General features: G+C 50.1%; 1 protein-coding gene across 1 annotated transcript; it reads left to right on the top strand.

The window, feature by feature from the left end:
• The first annotated feature begins 808 nt into the window (after positions 1-808).
• Positions 809-17,776, top strand: ACTR1A (actin related protein 1A). Its single transcript, XM_028513797.2, has 11 exons — positions 809-979; positions 9,518-9,582; positions 10,745-10,820; positions 11,563-11,688; positions 12,442-12,566; positions 13,254-13,470; positions 14,175-14,267; positions 14,888-15,062; positions 15,166-15,227; positions 15,853-15,893; positions 15,982-17,776. Exons 1-11 carry the CDS (start codon positions 932-934, stop codon positions 16,082-16,084), a joined length of 1,131 nt encoding a protein of 376 aa, XP_028369598.1. The 5' UTR covers positions 809-931; the 3' UTR covers positions 16,085-17,776.
• Positions 17,777-17,989: the final 213 nt, after the last annotated feature.

Here is a 17,989-nt window from a genome sequence, read left to right as displayed (position 1 = left end):
TTTAAAAAATTAAATAAATAAATAAATAAAATCTTTTTTAAAAAAAAGTAATGCCCACTCAATGATCTTAAACAAATTCCAAGAGACAGGAATAGAAGGGAACACTACTAGTGCTATTGACTAAAAGGATTCCTGCTACTTGAAGAGGGAAGGAAATAATCTACAGAAAAATGCACTGAGCTCATTTGAAAGCAGTCACATAACCTCTCTTCACCTCTATGTTCTCACTTGTCAATGTCAATTCTATACCAGTAGCTCTAAATGCCAGTCACCAAATATTAGTTAGCCTGTTGCAAAGTTTACACCTATTGGAGAGAAAAAAATGCAAAAAGCATAGAAAATGTACTCTTTTTCTAAAAGGCAAATTTTATGCAATTTAAGTTATTTTTCTTTGTTGTTGTCATACGTCCTTCCCCGTATTAAAAGTTTTACTAGAGTTTGAAGGTGACAGATGTTTATTAATGTCTTATGGAGCCAAGTAAAAACAGGGTCACCTTATTTGTCCAGGAGAAGTGGTGGGGAGTGGCAGGACTGATCTGTAAAATCCAAACATCCACGAATTACTGGCCAATCCAAACGAACTACGGAAAATACTTCAACATGCTCTCCGAATCCATAAGGGACTACGGATCAAAGTGTGCAATACAACTATCAATCTGCGACGCCTTCTATTTATATAGAGACTACAAAACCCAGGATACAATGCGTTCAGAAACGCAACGCCCAGTCTCTTAAAACTAGGCGGGGCTCCGAAGCTGTCTGGCCTGCTAATACAGGTGCAAGGCCTGCTGGGAGTTGTAGTTTTTCAGAGGCGAGGTCAGGCCGCTCCCATACCGTCCAGCACCGGCGGATAGTCTGCGCATGCGTGTCAGTGGCGCTAGCAGCGGACCGGGCAGGCAGTTCCTTCCTCGGAAGGAGAGATTCCTCTGCCATGGAGTCTTACGATGTGATCGCCAACCAGCCTGTTGTGATCGACAACGTGAGTTGCGTCTTTCCTATCTCTAAAGGGTTTTATGCTCTCCTCCCTGAAGGAATCGCTTCCCGGCTTCAGCCTGGGCCGCCCGCTCTTTGTCACTGGCCTGGCCTGTCATACAGGTTCAGCCGCCGCTGTCTCTGTCCTCCTCCCATCCATAGTTTGCAGGCACGGCAGCCAGTCAGCAACAATGGGATTGAGAGCTTTGGGATGAATAAGGGGAAGACTTGTAGTCCAAGCCGGGCCCTTTGGCCGGTCGCTTAAGGGGCCTTAACCGTTCTGTGAGCTCCGGGCACCCGCCCATCCACAGTTTCCGGTAACTCTATTGGCTGTTCTGGCTGTCCATCTTGACCGATGACCCCGCCTCTGAGCCTTGCCGGATGTGGACTGCCCTCTGCAGTGATTGGCCTGCGTCCCAGCAGGTTTTCCGGGTCGCTATAAATGTTTCTCCTCTTTAAGGGGCGGTACCCGGGCTCTGGGATTGGCTTCCAGAACTCTCGGTGGTTGAGCCCGATGGGCTAGGGCCCGCCCGCGGGTGGAGAAGGGCTAAGTTTACTTAGGTTCTGAGCCGTCAGGGCGGCTTGGCTGTGTATCTATCTGGGTGGGGTCCGAGGACCTGGTACCATAAATGGGCACAGGATTTCATTTATTTCTGTAATTATAAATTGCAGCATTAATAAAAGTCGAGAATAGAGGAAAGTGACAAAGTAAGCAGGGACGCCTAGTTGCTGGTGAAAATAATTGCTAATGTAATATTTGCCAGGCTCTCTAGCTCTTGCAGAGGGGGTTCACATACATTTGAGTTGGATCCTTACAAAAACTGGGTGGATGATTTAAGCAGGAAGTTTGATTGTCGTTTTACAATTGAGGAAACTGAAGCCCAAAAAGGTGAAGTGAGCCCAAGGTTGCACAATAGAGGTGCCCTAAATCCAGTACTTTATCCATTATTCCTCTTGCTAATGCCCCACAAAAATGCATAAATAAAGCCCTGGCTGATGTAGCTCAGTGGATTGAGCTCAGGCTGTGAACCAAAGTGTCGCGGGTTTGATTCCCAGTCAGGGTACATGCCTGGGTTGCAGGCCATGACCCCTAGCAACTGCACATTGATGTTTCTCTCTTTCTCCCTCCCTTCCCTCTCTAAAAAATAAATAAATAAAATCTTTAAAAAAAAAGGTAGCCAATAATAAACCAAAAATTAAAAAAAAAAGAAAATGCATAAATAGTGACAAATGGAAATAGTGACAGACTGTAAATACTGTTATTTGTCGTGAGAGAGACCATTGTAAAACAACTGAATTTCTTCCAGTAGAGCCTTACACTCGAAGGTTTAGTCCCACTGAGGTTGGTTGATACATTTTCTGTGCCCCTTCTAAATCCCTTGAGGCAAAACTGCCAATTCTGTCTGTCCTAAACTCTCAGATTTGCTCTGTTGATCCAGCCTTTGGGACGTTAGGCATGTAGCATCATCCCATTTAACCTTAAACTCTGGTTGGTAGATGGGAATGACTATCTCCAGTTTATTCAGGAAAGTGAGGCCTGGAGAGGTTAAATAACAGTATTTAGACCACCAGGACTGTGAGTTGAGCCACGACTCAAGTTGAGATTGGTTCCAAATTCCTCACTTTTCTCAAGGAAAGGTGCTTTTTTTGTTGTTAGCTTTCCCTTTTTTTAGGAATATGGCTTCTGCCTTGAAAGCAGAAGGTTGAGTTCAATGAGACACCTCCATTTTGGGGGGTCTCACTTACTAGACTACTAAATTCTTGTGGAAAAAGATGGTATTCCTTAATTTCCATTACTCTCCTCTTCCCCACCTCCCTCCACACACAGAATACTTAGGGCCTGGCACCACTTAGTATTCAATAAATGTTTTGGGGTTGGTTGGTTTTTTTCCCCCCATTTCATTGATGGGTGGGTAGACAAATGATTGAGTATCTCTATTGCAGTAAAAAAGATATCCCTAAATAGAGAAAGGATGGAGGGGCCTCTTAGTTACTTCAAAAGGTTGAGTAGGACTCGTTCTTGATGTTGATTTTCAGAAAACCTACTATTTCTGTCTTCACCCAGCTTGTATATGCTTCATCTGCCTTTTTCATAGTTTTAAAGTGGGACCCCTGGCTGGGGTGCTCAGTAATTAGAGCGCTGGCCTTCAAACCGAAAGAAAGGTCGCTGGTTTGATTCCTAGTCAGGGCACATGCCTGGGCTGCAGACCAGGTCCCCACTTGGGGGCGTGCAAGAGGCAACTGGTTAGTGTTTCTCTTGCACATCGATGTTTCTCCCCCTCTCTTTCTCCCTCCCTTCCCCTCTTTCTAAAAGTAAATAAATAAAAAATTTAAAAAATAAAATGGGAAAAAATAGAAATTGGCAGTTTCTTTTTTTTCATCAGCAATACAAAAGAAGCAGTCTGTCCATCCAGATCCTTTGTTTCTTGAATTGTGGGGCAGAAGTTCCATCTCCAGCCGTGTTCTTTAATGTCACTAAGGCTATAAATGCTTCTTAGTTTCTCCTTTCTCTTTCTTGGAAGTGTATTTGAAATGCATCAAAGCAGTGGTGCATTTTCAGTTTTAAGATTTAAAGAATTGACTTGTTTTTTCCTCCTCTGGGAAAATATTTCCTTTATGATGCCAGATAATTCTGCCACAAGGTGAAGTAGGAGGAACTTAAGTCATTTTCTCATTAGGATTTATGGAGCATCTGCAACCTCTTGCCGTCTGACATTTGAAGAGTTTTGTTTCACAGTGAAGGATGGGTAGGAAACATTATTTGAAATATGGGAGCCAACTTTATGAGAATAATGTGTCTCTAGCAGATTTAACAGCTCCACAGCTTAATGTGTTGTTACAACTTTATTTCTGGGCTAACAAGAGTGTAATTAAAAGAAAGGAGAACAAAGAAAGCAGGGAAAAGAGGGAACAGCCTAATTATCTGTTCACAGTCTTTCCCAGTATTAAGGCAATTGTTGGCCGCTCTTGTCATCCTTTTCCGACACCAAACCTATTCATCAGAATTTAATGAAGAAAATGGAGGGGGTGTGTATGGGGGGCAGGCATGTGTATTCCTGTACTTGAGTAACAGCAATAAGTGATAGGTATTTTTAAAAACTAAACATGTTATTTTCCTAAAGGCAGGCATGCAGTGCAGTATAATACAATACAATAGTAATACAAGAGGAGGGAAGCTCCTGGGTAACATTTTGAGGACTTCAGCAATTTGATTAGATCACCGTTATGTTCTGTCCTAAAACAGATCAGCATCTGGTCAGTCTTAAAAGTGCCTTTGTGACTGTGTGGGTCTAAATGCAGGAAGGGCATCAGATCTTCACAAGCTCATCAGTAAGATAAGAGTTTCACTGCTGCAGGCAGTGTTGTGCCACTTCGGCCCCTCTTTAAAAAATGAGATACATTAAACAAAGAAGAATTCCAAGAAGTATACAATGAGCACCCATGTAGCATGTGTCTCCCACCAGATTTAATGAATGTTGACGTTTGCCATATTTGCTTCAGATTTTATTTTTTAGGAAATAAAATATTACAGGTATAATTGAAAGCTCTGTATAGTCCTTCACAATCTTACCCTTTCCTTCTGTTCCAGAAGTAACCCTAAAAGCAACTATAATCATAAAATGGACATATTCCTTTCCATCCGTGACATTATATTGTGTGTGTGTGTGTGTGTGTGTGTGTAGTATTTGTGTTTTGAATTTTCGCTTAAGTGCTAGGATTTTATTTGCTAGTGCTTCTTTTATTTTAAAGATTTTCTTTCTTTATTTTTAGAGGGAGGGGAGGGAAGGGAGAAAGAAAGGGAGAGAAACATTGCTGTACAAGATTGTACATAGATTGGTTGCCTCTCACATGCCCCCAACTGGGGACCTGGCCTGCAACCCAGGCATGTGCCCTGAGTGGGAATTGAACCAGAGACCTTTCGGTTCACAGGCCAGCACTCAATCCACTGAGCCACACCAGCCAGAGTTCTTTTTATTATAGAAAATCTCAAACAAAAGGAAAAGGAATAATATAAAATATATCCACATATTAATCACCTGAGTATAACAGTTATCAGCTCTTGGCCAGTCTTTTTAACTATTACATTCCCACCTACTTCTGTCTCTCACACTCTTAAAAACATAGTATACTATTACCAAACCTAATACGTTAACAATAATTCCTTACTGTCATCAAATATCCAGTCAATGTTCAAATTTCACGAATTATCCCAATTTTTTGTTTTACCACTTGTAACCAGCTCTTCAGATCTGCTGATTCACTTAATTTAAGAAGTAGCTGAAGAAATCAAGACTGTAGATTTACTTAACACAGTCCCTTTCAGTGTGACATTAAAGCTGTTGGTTGTACAGTTTCAGCCAGAATCTGACCCTAGCTTGGCCGAAAGGGTGGAGAGGAGGTGCCTTGTAGGGCAGTCTCACCGTTCCATTATGTGTATCTGGACACCCAAGGATGTGCTTCACACCAAGCCAGGTGCTCTGAGCGTAAGAAGTCAGATATGATGTGGAAGGAGAAACACCATGAGTTACTTCCTGGGAATGCCTAGAATAGGGTCTTAAACTCAGCGCCTGCTGAGGCCCAGCAGGAGCCTTATAAAGGGTGAGGAGGAGGGCAGCCTTAAAGACGGGGTGAGGAATCCGGAGGGCATGCTGCACATGCCCGACCAAAGGCCCAGCTGCTTCTCAGTCCCGCCAGGGGCCCCCATGCGGGAATGCAGGCCCGGTATTACCAGATATGATTACTCAAGAGAAGTCAGAAATTTTAAATTTCATATGCAGTTTCCAATTTTTAACTGCCATAAATTAATGTAAAAGTTGTTTGCGGGTCTATAGATACGGAAAGTAGGTAAGTGATTGCCTAGGGCTGGGAGTCGAGGGAGAGGATGGAGAGTGGCTGCTAATGGGTACAGAGTTTCTTTTGGGATAATGAAAAAGTTTGAAAATTATATACTAAGAATCACTGAATTATACTCCTTAAATGGGTAAATTGAATTTTATCTTAATAAAGTTGTTTTTAAAAGAGTACTCTGTGGGCCAAACATAGTATGTCTTTGGGCCAAAATGGGCCACCAATGTCCTTAAATCTGAGGCTCCACCTCTTGGCATCCTTTTCCTGGGTGGGAGAGGCTGGGTAGCTAAGTTAGAGCGTGGTCCCTATAGGCCAAGGCTGCAGGTTCGATCCCTGAACAGGACACATACAAGAAACAACCAGTGCACCCATAAATAAGTGGAATAGCAAATCTCTCTCGCTTTGTCTCTCTCTCTCAAAAAAAAAAATCAGTCAATAAAATGGGAGATAATTAGCTTCCTTCCCAGCCTGTCCAGAATAATCAAGAGTGTTTTGGATAGAGGTCGCCCAAACCATAGGCCAGTTGGCCCTGGGAGAGCCTTGCTAAGGGGGTTGCTGTTGGTTTGCCTGCAGCAGGGGAATGAACGGTCGGAGGTGGCTGGTGGCAAATTCGAGTCCTCAAAAATCAAATATTTAGTGAGACTACTTTCTTAAGAAGCCTGAACAAGGCATTCGTTTACTTGGTTTTGCCTGAGTGAATAACAAAGAGAGTGGTAGCCCATTTGCCAGGTACACAGTTCCCGTTAAACTACTGTTAAAGGAGCCAACATTACCTTTTTATATGATCTCATGGTATGACTTGAGCAGAACAGAGAGACAGGCCATCCTGGTGCCTGACTCTGGCAACACAGAGGGCAGAAACTGCCTCCCCGGTCACCACCCATTCTTCACCTGACTGCTGGCCTGGCGAGCCAGCTCGTGAGGCTGCCGGACAAGCTGGGTCTGGTTCCCGGGGCTTGTGCATCATTACCCAAAAGGCCTTGGCCTTGTCTGCACCGCCTCTGCCCGGGGCTCCTGGCATTCCAGCTGCTCATTCAGGTTCCATACATTAGAAATCATCTGCCAGGCATTTGAGCTTGATTTTTACTTTAGTCAGCCAGCATCTGTCTGAGTACCCTACAAACACCAGATACTGCTGATGTATAAAGTCTCTGTCCTTGAGGAACGTGGGCTGAAAAGAGGAAGAAAAAAAGGAAACCATAGAGTCAAATAGAAAGCAGAATGAAATGCATGCTGCCTCATGGTACAGGTAATGGTGGTTTTATGAGATAATGGGAGGAGAATTAATCCCATCTGGGGACTGTTCTTCGGGAGGAAGGCAGTGATACCTGAACTGGGCCTGCTACAGCCCTGCTAGGAGGGGCAGAGAGGAAGAAATGAACCTGACGTCTTAATCTGCCTTGTCATTCTGACTCCAGTCCTTTTGCTAGTAAGCTCAGAATTAAATATCCAGGAAAATAATCTTAAAAATATTTAGAGCCTGAAGTACAGGTGTCATCTTTACTCTTCTTGTTTCAACCTCTGCCAGGAGATCCAGTGAGTCTGCTGGCATCACCACACCCAGGTGAAGGCAGTGAGCAATTACAAGGAAGCTGGAGCTAACAGGCCCTGGAGCTCTCCCGCACGGCGAGGTTCTCAGTGTCCCTGCCGCTGTCCCAGAGCTCCTGGGCCAGTTCTCCTTCCATGCTCAGTGTCCAGCTGCGCCTTTTCCAGGCCTCTTGCTCTTCTGCCCAGGCCGATGAGTTTGCACTTACCTTCTGTTTTCTCTCTTTTCTGTTGGCAGAGGTTCCTGCTGTCTTAGAGAACAGGCTTGCCCTGCTCAACTTACTGCTTTCTCTGTCCTTCAGCCACTTCTTCCTTCCTTCCTGTGTTGCCAGAGCCAGGCACCAGGATGGCCCTTCTCAACCCCTTCTCCTATAGGAGAGCAGGAATGAGAGACAGGGAGGGAGCCAGGGATATTGCTGGGAAGCCTTTGGTGCAAAGATAACCTTGTCTGTTTAGCATCTCCTAATGTGTTTACTGCTTGCTGTGTGGATTCTGGAAATATCGCACTCTACCCTAGGAGAAGTGGTGGACAGGCAGCTGGAAAAGGCTTGCCCCAATTAGCTGCAAGGTGCTGGGCTGGAAGGACAAGGGTTATCAGCTATGGTGGTGGAAGAGTTAAGAAGGAAGAGAAGGGGATGTGTCTGCAAACAACGTCAAGCCTCAACAGCTGCCCTGCGTGGAGTTGGCATCTGTGTGCACGGGAGTCAGTGTTGACTGAAAAGCATCTGACTGCCCCCATCAGCATCTCTGATACTAGCCTGAGCCCAACCAACATACCACGGACTGGAGCGACAGGATTGTAATGCTGGGTCCCTTCTCTTCTCAGACAATGCTTTAGGGTTTCCGTGTTCTTTATGGATACTTAGGAGACCAACGAGCGAAACAAAGCATGGTAAAATTAATAATAATAATAATAATAATAATAATAACAACAACAACAATAACTACAAACCCCCTACAAAGCAAAGTGATCTGCCCCTGTGGTGAGAACCAGACAATGCACGTTCCATGGCAGCGCTCGTGGTGGGGGCTGTCATATGCACCCTGGAGGGCCAGGAGAGTGCAGGCGTCCCGCAGCCGTGTGACTGTGCCATGCGCCCTTCCCACCTGGGTTGTGCTCCTGAACTTGGCTGCTTCGGAGCTTCTACCTACTTTCCTCTTCTCACCTCAGCTTTTCTCCTTTTAGTCCCTTTATTAATATTTTTTAATGCCAAAAGTAAAACATGTTCAATGTAGAAAAGTCAAAGAATACAGAAAAATAAAATAATACCTGGAGTGTACAGTGGAATTTCTCCTCACCCTCTCCAGTCCCACTTCCTTCCCTTTGGCATGCACTCACTATACAGATGCTTACACCAGGTCTGTGGAAAAAGTCCAGCCTTTGTTAATATAACATGAACGGTTTGCGCGACATCGAAGTAACCTGGCAGCCAAGGAGAGTGGACTGCAATGTGCATGTGTGAACAATGATGACTTCACTGAACTAGTCAGTGGGGGCAGTAAATGCATTTGAGTGAGCATGTGTACTGTGTGGCCGTCACATTCAAAATGATTGAGCGAGTAGAGCAACGAATCAGCATCATATTTTGCATTAAGCTTGAACATTCTTTGGTGGAAACTGGTCAGATAATTTAGAAGGCCGCAGTTATGGGCAACTAGTGATTGGCAGCTTCTCATGCATCACATCTCGTGCAGAGATTTTTGGTAAAACAGCAAATCATCCAGGTGACTCAGCCCCCCTACGGCCCAGATTTGGCGCCCTGTGACTTTTGGGTTTTTCCAAAACTAAAATCACCCTTGAAAGAGAAGAGATTTCAGACTGTTGATGAGATTCAGGAAAATACAGCAGAGCAGCGGATGGCGACTGGGAGAACTGTGTGAGATCCCAAGGTGCCGCCTACTTTGAAGGGGACTGAGGTATCATTGTCCCGTGTACAGTGTTTCTGGTATCTTGTATCTTCTTCGATAAGTGTCTCTATTTTTCATATTACATGGCTGGACACCTTCTGACAGACCTCGTATCAGTAGATATATACAGCTATAAACTCTCTCTCTTTTTAAAACAAAAGTGGAACCATTTACTTATTGTATGATATACATCTCCTCTTGTTGTGATGCTTCTGACTTTTCTTTCTCTCTCCTCTCTCCTCAGGGATCTGGTGTGATTAAAGCTGGTTTCGCTGGTGATCAGATCCCCAAATACTGCTTTCCGAACTAGTAAGTCAGTCCGTAGCCCAGAAGGTTGAGAGTTGGCCGGCTTTGTTGGGGGTCAGTCCCGCATCTTTCAGGGAGAGGGGACCTGGCACTCGGGTCAGCCCTGGCGCTCAGAGCAACAAGTGAAGGACGAGAGCCGGCTCTCCGAGTGGGCCAGGGAAACCGCTGCCTGCGCGGTACAGTCTGGGAGGCACTGGCAAGAGGCCTCTTTTTAAAATTAGATTTTATCTGATGCCCAAAACATTATCATTGCTAACTCATTGCTGTCAGTGACTGCCTCTTCATGGGGCCCTCTTTCTCAAATCGTCCTGTCACCCAGGATGGGGTTTAACTGTTAAACCACACCCACCAGCTGAGTGAGGAGGAGGTTCTCGGTGCGTCCCTCCCACGGCGGGAAGACGGCAGGTGGGAGGAGGAAGGGCACAGGCCCTGCGGAAGGGGCTTCACGTGGGAGGAAAGGAGGCCTTCTGCCGCGGCTGCCGGGGCACAGCTGTACTGAGTAGAAGGCCTGGGCGGGGGGCTAAGGAGACGAAAATTTTCCGAGTTAACCATTCATTTAGAAATTGTTTCCTTGTCTGTCTTGGTCCACATAACATATCAGGGACAGAGAAGAACTAGAGGTATTGAATCCTCTAGAATTTATTTTAATAACTTATTAAATAATATATTCAACATAATAAAAGTTATTATGAATAACGTAGTACATGTTCATGGTAGAAATTGTGGGAAATGCCAAAAGTAGAGAGAAGAAAATCCAAATCAACTGTAAGCTCACCCCTTAAGGACAGTCACAGTAGAACTGAGTACGCTGCTTCCTGTCCGGGGATGTGCCTCTCTCCATCCTTCCTGTGATCTGCCACGTGTTCAGCTGTGAAATGAAAAGTGACAGTCCTGCCCTGGCTGGTGTGGCTCAGTGGACTGAGCTCCAGCCTGCAAACTGAAGGGTTGCCAGTTTGCTGGTTCAATTACCAGTCAGGGCACATGCCTGGGTTGCGGGCCAGGTCCCTGGTTGGGGGCGTGTGAAGGGCAACTGATTGATGTTTCTCTCTCGCATCAATGTTCCCGTCTCCCCCCTTCTCCCTCCCTTCCCCTCGCTCTAAAAATAGATAAAATCTTTCAAAAAAGAAAGAATGAAAGTGACAGTCCTCCCCACTCTTTTTTGTAGTGTCGGCAGACCCAAGCACGTCCGTGTCATGGCAGGAGCCCTCGAAGGTGACATCTTCATCGGCCCCAAAGCTGAGGTAACGCCCAGTGCTCGAGCCAACAGAAGCCTTCTTCTTTTCTCCCGGGTGCAGGGTCCCAGCAGTGGAGCGTAGCCAGGAGTAAAAGGAGTGGTTTCCCCTTTAAATGTCCCCTTTGGCTCTCTCATCCTAGGCCTCATAGTTTATTTCTCCCAGGAACAGCTTCTGGTTTGGGGAGGAAAATCTCAGACCCTGACTTGGGGAACGGAGAGCAGTCGGGAAAACAGGGCTTTTGCCTTCCTTCTGTATTGTCACTCCTTTGCCAGTGATCAGATGGACGGGCCTGGTTATTTTTTGGCAAAGGGATTGGAGACAGAGCCTGGCTCGGGTCCCCTGGGGATGAGTTAATTAACACACTTTGGCAGAGCCTTCAGGCAGCCTCTAGGAGCAGAACAGCAGAGCCGTAGCTGCCAGTCTTGGCCCCAAGCACTGAGTGAGGCCCAGAAGCGGGAGCCAGGGGTTCCGTCCTGGGATCAGGCAGTGAAGAGGATGTCTCTTGTCACTTGCCCTAGGGGCAGCAAGGGCCCATGGAGATGCAGAAGCCCTCTCCTTTGCTTGCTGATTGGGCAGCGAGAGCAGTTTACAGTTGTGCAGTGAGAGACTGAGAGAATAAATGGGTGCCCATCCTCAGCCCAGGGTGAGGACTGCAGGGTAGGAACTTCCAGTCCTGGAAGAGCAGGACCCACTGGCCAACTCAGCCGACAGCTCGGCTGCCGCCGTAAATCCTGCTCTCTGTCCCCAGGAGCACCGAGGGCTGCTCTCCATCCGGTACCCCATGGAGCACGGCATCGTCAAGGACTGGAATGACATGGAGCGCATCTGGCAGTACGTCTACTCTAAGGACCAGCTGCAGACGTTCTCAGAGGAGGTGAGGGTCCTGTGCGCAGGGCAGCCCTGTGGGGTGTGCGGACCCGGTGAGAACCCTGGCCCCAGAGACAGGGAAGGTGAGGATGACCGCCGGGAGGGTTTGGGAGTTACTGTGTGCCAGGCATCAGACCGCGTGCCTTCAGGACAGGCTCCTGCACATCTTCACGCCACGCCTGTGGGATGGAGGTGGCACTGTCTCCAGTTTACAAACACGAGAACAAGTGCAAAGAAGCCAAGTAGAGAGTCAAGTAAAGCTGGGGTTCAAAGCCACGTCTCTCAGACTGCAGAGCCTACACTCCTCGACTTCTAGGGACTAACCGTCCACTCAGAAACACCAGGGAACATGCGCATGCTAGGTGTATCAGAGCTTCCAAGGGGAGGGATATGTTGTGTTTTTTGAAAGTACATTCAATATTGAAGTTTAACTTTCAACTTTGAAAAAAAGTTTATTATTTTATCATAATAATTCCAAGAGTTTATTAGCAAAATCTTCTTGACAATATGGAGACACAGGCATGGAGGTAAGAATACTGAAAGAAAAGGAGGGGAAGACAGAGTGAAACTTGAAAGGGGCGTGGCTTTGGAAGGTTGAGGTGCTGACTCGGGCCGGGGTCAGTGAGGGGCCCAGCTTGCCTTTTTTAGGAGGGAGGCTGACACAGGCCCCCTGGCCGGCTGCGCAGGGGCTTCTACCCCACTGCTAACAAGGGGTGGGGTCTGGCCTCACCCTGACTGTGGTCTGGGCATCTTTCACCAGCATCCTGTGCTCCTGACAGAGGCACCTCTAAACCCTCGGAAAAATCGAGAACGCGCTGCTGAAGTTTTCTTCGAGACCTTCAACGTGCCAGCCCTTTTCATCTCCATGCAAGCTGTGCTCAGCCTGTGAGTAGCAGCCTGGCCGGCCAGCCCGGCCCCTGGTGGGGACAGCAGTCCTTTGGCATTCGTGTAGGGCAGGATACCAGCTGCAGTGGCAGCTGCCATGGCAGCGTCTGCTAGTGTGACTTCACCACATACTCTCCATTCCCCGTCCTCCCCGCACCAGGGCAGTGTCCGTTCTGTTTGTCAGACACTGTGAGGCTCTCCCCCTCCTGCCACGGAAATAATGTCTGTCCCTTTGTCTCTACCAAAGGACAACACCAAGGACAGACCTAGAGAGTCATGTGGGGAAATGGTTTTTGGTGGAAGTGAAAATATTCCTACTGTCCTTTACTCTCATTTATTCTTCCTGCCCAGCCCCTGGAGGCATTTGGGTTTTTTTGTCCTTTCCAGAGAGTGAACTGCCCCTCGGGCCGGGTCCCTGAAACCACTGAAGGCCAGGCCATCTCTTGAGGTTGGAAGGCCTGCTCTTCCGCACACGGGGAGGGAGCTGGGAGGGGATTGGCTCCTTTCGTTCAGGTCTTTCTGGCTTGCTTCAGTGCACAGGCACCTCAGGCTCAGTCCCTGGAGTCTGAGGCCCTGGGGAAAGGCAGGCCCAGCATTTGTTCAGCCGACACCGAACTCGAAAAGAAGTGAGTTTTTCCCCAGAGTGAGGAGGCAGAGGTCAGTGATGCTTTGCCTCCTTTGTTCCAGTTATGCCACCGGCAGGACGACGGGGGTGGTGCTGGACTCTGGGGACGGCGTCACCCACGCCGTGCCCATTTATGAGGGCTTTGCCATGCCTCACTCAATCATGCGCATCGACATCGCCGGCCGGGACGTCTCTCGCTTCCTGCGCCTCTACCTGCGTAAGGAGGGCTATGATTTCCACTCATCCTCGGAGTTCGAGATTGTCAAGGCCATAAAAGAAGTGAGTGCTGCCCCCTGGGCCCGGGGAGGGGATAGGGAGAGGGAACAGAGCATCCAGGACCTCCAGGGCCTGGAGGAATTGAAGCTCTGTCCTGGGGACCAGGGTTGGGCTCTGCTCTCCCCAGCCAGGCGTCCTGACAGCTGCGGGGTCTCCAGCCGCACACCCCCACCCCCACTGGCAGACTTGCCTTCCCAAAGAGCTACCATCTTGTAGGGGACAGGGAGCCACTTCTATTTCTAAGCTGGGTGACGGTGATCATTATGTTTGTCACACCTCTTGGACCAGTTACCTGTGTTCTTTCTCACCTTTGAGTTTGAAATACATTCTTTCTTCCTGAGTAAACTGAAGCCTCCTGCCACCTGCGGCTGTAGGCTAACCTCTGAGCTGGATGGGGGGGCCAGAACCGTAAGAGGCCTGAGACTGGGTTCAAATGAGGCTGTGGTCTCAGACCCAGGTCCAGAGAGCCATGTCTCCACACTCGCCCACCAGGAAGGTGGGACAGGTGGGACTCACACCCTGACCCCCCCCACCCCCCAGTGAACGCTGACGGAACCCCCCCACCTCCACTCCAGGGCAGCAGCTCTAATGACCGTTAGGGCCATCCCTGCCGCGGGCAGGTTTCTGCAGCAGCACCTCAGTCCCCAGGGACTCCGACCAGTAGGTGCCAGGGTTCCTGCCTGCCTGACTCGCGCTTGGTTCCACAGAGAGCCTGCTACCTGTCCATAAACCCCCAGAAGGATGAGACACTGGAGACAGAGAAGGCTCAGTACTACCTGCCCGACGGCAGCACCATTGAGGTAGGCGACCGGACCACTCCCGTCAGTGCCCTCTGGCCCCCAAAAGCTCTGGGCCCAAACAGAGCCCCCGTGGCGAGCTGGAGTCTGATGTCCCCACCCTCCTCCAGCCCCTGCCGAGGGCAGTGGAGCCCTTGAGCAGCACTGTCTCCGCCGAGGCGTGGCCCGGACTTTGCTTCTCTTGTGGGAGGAGCGCAGGCACCAGAGGCACTGCCCTAGGTCAGGATAGGGTAGGAAGGGGGTGGTTAGTGCTGTCCTTCACCGCGTGAGCACAGAAGAGGCCGAGATGCCTCTCCCCGGACGTCCAGTGATGGGAAGGTGTTTCCATGAATGAATGAATCCACGTGTTAATGCCAAAGGGCCCCCGGCCGGGAAATGCCAGGGCTAGGATTAAACCCAGGAGCTTCCTCCCTCCAGTTTCCCAGGGTCCCTGTTTGTTCCTTTTTGTTCCCTATTTGTTCCTAGGAACCGTATCTTTGTTGCTGGAAGCCCTTGACATTCATGGTCTTTCTTAAGCCTGGCCTTCATAGCCCCCTGGTTACTAAGAGGGGCCTCTTCCACCCCCATTCCCAAAGGGACCTCGGCCCCTGTCCTAGCCTCTGAAGCTTGCTCTCCACCTGCAGATTGGTCCTTCCCGATTCCGGGCCCCTGAGCTCCTGTTCAGGCCCGACCTGATTGGCGAGGAGAGCGAGGGCATCCACGAGGTGCTGGTGTTTGCCATCCAGAAGTCCGACATGGACCTGCGGCGCACGCTTTTCTCCAACATCGTGCTCTCGGGAGGCTCCACCCTGTTCAAAGGTTGGTCTTTGCTCTCGGGGCCCTGCCCCAGGAAGCTTCCGGATCGTGCTAGGCCTAGATGCTCAGAGGACTGATGTGAGCTTCTCCATTCCTGCTCATTCAGGTTTTGGTGACAGGCTACTGAGTGAAGTGAAGAAACTGGCTCCGAAAGACGTGAAGATCAGGGTAGGAGCCGGCCGGGTGGGGCTGGGCGGGACTGGGTGGGGCTGGGGCCCGGGGGGGGGGGGCGAAGCGCGTGTGGAGTAGCCTCGCTGCCGGCTGGCTCCCGCTTCCACACTGACCCCAATGTCTGCCAGAGTGCCCGTCTTCACAAAAGGGGGACAGTTGTGATGCCCAGATGGGGCAGGGTGCCAGGCTGAGGGCCCCACACGTGATCTTTCAGGGAGACTGTGACATTGGTAGGAGGCTGACTTTTGCTCCTCTGCTGTGACACGGGTCCAACATCTTAGTGACTGCGGGGGGTAGGGGGCCAGGGGGCAGCCTGCCTGAGAAAGGAGGGTTCTGGGTGAAGGAGTGTGATTCCTGCCCTGGAGTCTGCGTCCCACTTCCCCCGGGAGCCCCAGCCTTTCTGGGAATCGGGCTTAGGGCTGCTAGAAAGCTGTTTCTCAGGATGGGTGTCCAGCTCACCACAGTACCCCCGGAGAGGCCCCAGGGTCCAAAGGGACACAGCCTTGTTGTGTGAAATGCATCCAGGGCCTTGGTGGTGAGAACTGGCCATGAAGGGGGGGGTCGGAGGGGAAAGTGAGGGGGAGGCTGAGTGTCTCAGACTCCGTTTCCCCCGCCCTTGCAGATATCGGCGCCTCAGGAGAGACTGTATTCCACGTGGATTGGGTGAGTGGTGGTTCTGGGAAGGGTGGAGCAGGACGCAGACCCCCGCGCTCTCTTTCTCACGGTGTTCCTTTGGTTCCCTCTACCCCAGGGGCTCTATCCTCGCCTCCCTGGATACCTTTAAGAAGATGTGGGTCTCCAAGAAGGAATACGAGGAAGACGGTGCCCGGTCCATCCACAGGAAAACCTTCTAATGCTGGGACATCATCTTCACCTTTCTCTGAAGTTAACTCCACTTTAAAACTCGCTTTCTTGAGTTGGAGTGTTTGCGAGGAACTGCCTGTGTGTGTGAGTGTGTGCGTGGGTACGAGTATGTGCACCTATGCGAGTGCCATGTGGCCCCGGAAACCCAGGGCCCAGAAAGGACGATGAACTACCCGTGATGGTGACGGCCTGAGGCCTGGGGTTGACCACTAACTGGCCCCTGACAGGGAAGAGTGCCGGCAGAGGGCCCCACTCCTTCGTCTGCTGGGCCTTTGCCTGGCTGTGTGGGACTATGTTTACTACCTTAGGGACACAGAGGGAGGTAGACCTAACCCTGAACACCTTGCTGCTGCCTTTCCCAGGCTGGACAAGCCCCACCCCCACCCCACCCCACCCCACCCCTAGGGTGCCCTGAGGCCCATGGCAGCTGCTGCCTCCCTTGCTCACCATTTCTGTTCTTGATGCCTCCTGATCACAGACTGAGGATGGAAACGGGGTTGACTGCTGTCCGGTTTTGATCGCCATTTGGGTCTGGGAAGCTGGAAGGGCTATTGCTGAGACTCCAAGGTCAGGAGAGGCAGGATGCCCTTAACTCTACCTGGAGCCAGGACCACACTGGGCATTTGAGGAGGGCGGGAGTAATGCTACTTCTGATTGGCGGGAGAGTTAGTGTTCCAACCCCAAGCCCCCATCCAGGGGGGTCTCTGGAGAGTTTAAGGAGCCTACTGGCTCCAGGCCCCACTACTTGCTTTTCATCCTTGGATAATGCCATCTTCAATTTTATTTATTGAAGTGTTTGTTCAGAATGGAGACTGGAGGGAGGGAGCTCACTGTCTCCTGCCGACCAGTCACCCTTTTAACACTAATGTTTACAGCACCTAAGCTCAGTGTAGGCTCCAGGGCCCCCTTGCTGTGGGTGAACCGACAGTAGCCATAGGCTGAGGCCGTGCGAGATCTGAGCTACACGAAGACACTCCCGCCAGCCTCCTTCTTTCTCCCTCTTCCACGTGCTCACTGCCCCGGAACCAACAAGCCGGTCGCTGCTTGAGCTTTCTGAAACAGGAGGCAGAACCGCTCTTCAGCAGAGGCCCTAGCAAAGGAGCAGTGCTGGGTATCTGGCCCCCTTAGGGTTGGAGAGAGAGGCGAAATTAACCGAGCTGCCTTTTCCCACTCTAGCTGACCTGACGGGCTAGGCTGTAGAGACGAGAAGACCCCTCTGGGCCGGTTTGGTGCCATTCTTGACTTGGGGCTCATTTGGTTAGGGAGGGAGGAGGCCAGACCTAGGGGCCAGGAGCTGGTGGGCTCAGGCTTATCGCCAGTCCAGTGAGACCAGGCGCCCGCCCTGGACTGGGCTGGCCTAGCAGTGGTCCAAAGGCCCTTAAGCCCAGATGGTACAAAGCTGGAGCTAGCAAATGTTCACCGGCACCCTCACCTGACACCAAAACCTGCCCAACCCCCGATTCAGGCAGTATTCTCCCCATGCCGTCCAGCGACCAAAGGCCCTGCCAGGTGTGGGCCACAGCAGCAGGTGTGTGTGAAAGCGACGTGGCAACCCGCGGAGTGCAGTGTGCTTAACCAGCTCACCTCCCTTCTTTTAGCCCAAGCCTGACCCTCGCACAGCCTCGCACAAACCACATTGCCTGGTGGGGCCCAGTATACTTAAATAAAGTCCTTCCAATAGACGGTCAGCTGGGCCTCTGTCTGTAGTCAGTGCTGGGTGGGAAGAGGGAGGAGCTGGGGGCCCTGAGTCTGAGGTGGTGACTGGGCCTAGTCCATCCTCTAGAGGGCACTGTTGTGTCAGCCAGACTGGGCCGTCCTTAGCTCAAGTCCCATGCTGCTAAGTCCTTGAGTCAGAGTCCTCCCAAATGAGGGGAACAGCATTTGACATCCCTGAA

This window comes from Phyllostomus discolor, chromosome 5, assembly GCF_004126475.2.
Source record: "Phyllostomus discolor isolate MPI-MPIP mPhyDis1 chromosome 5, mPhyDis1.pri.v3, whole genome shotgun sequence".
In the NCBI taxonomy this organism is placed as follows: Eukaryota; Metazoa; Chordata; class Mammalia; order Chiroptera; family Phyllostomidae; genus Phyllostomus; species Phyllostomus discolor.
Note: the sequence above shows the minus strand (reverse complement) of the source record. Positions and strands in the feature narration are given on the sequence as shown.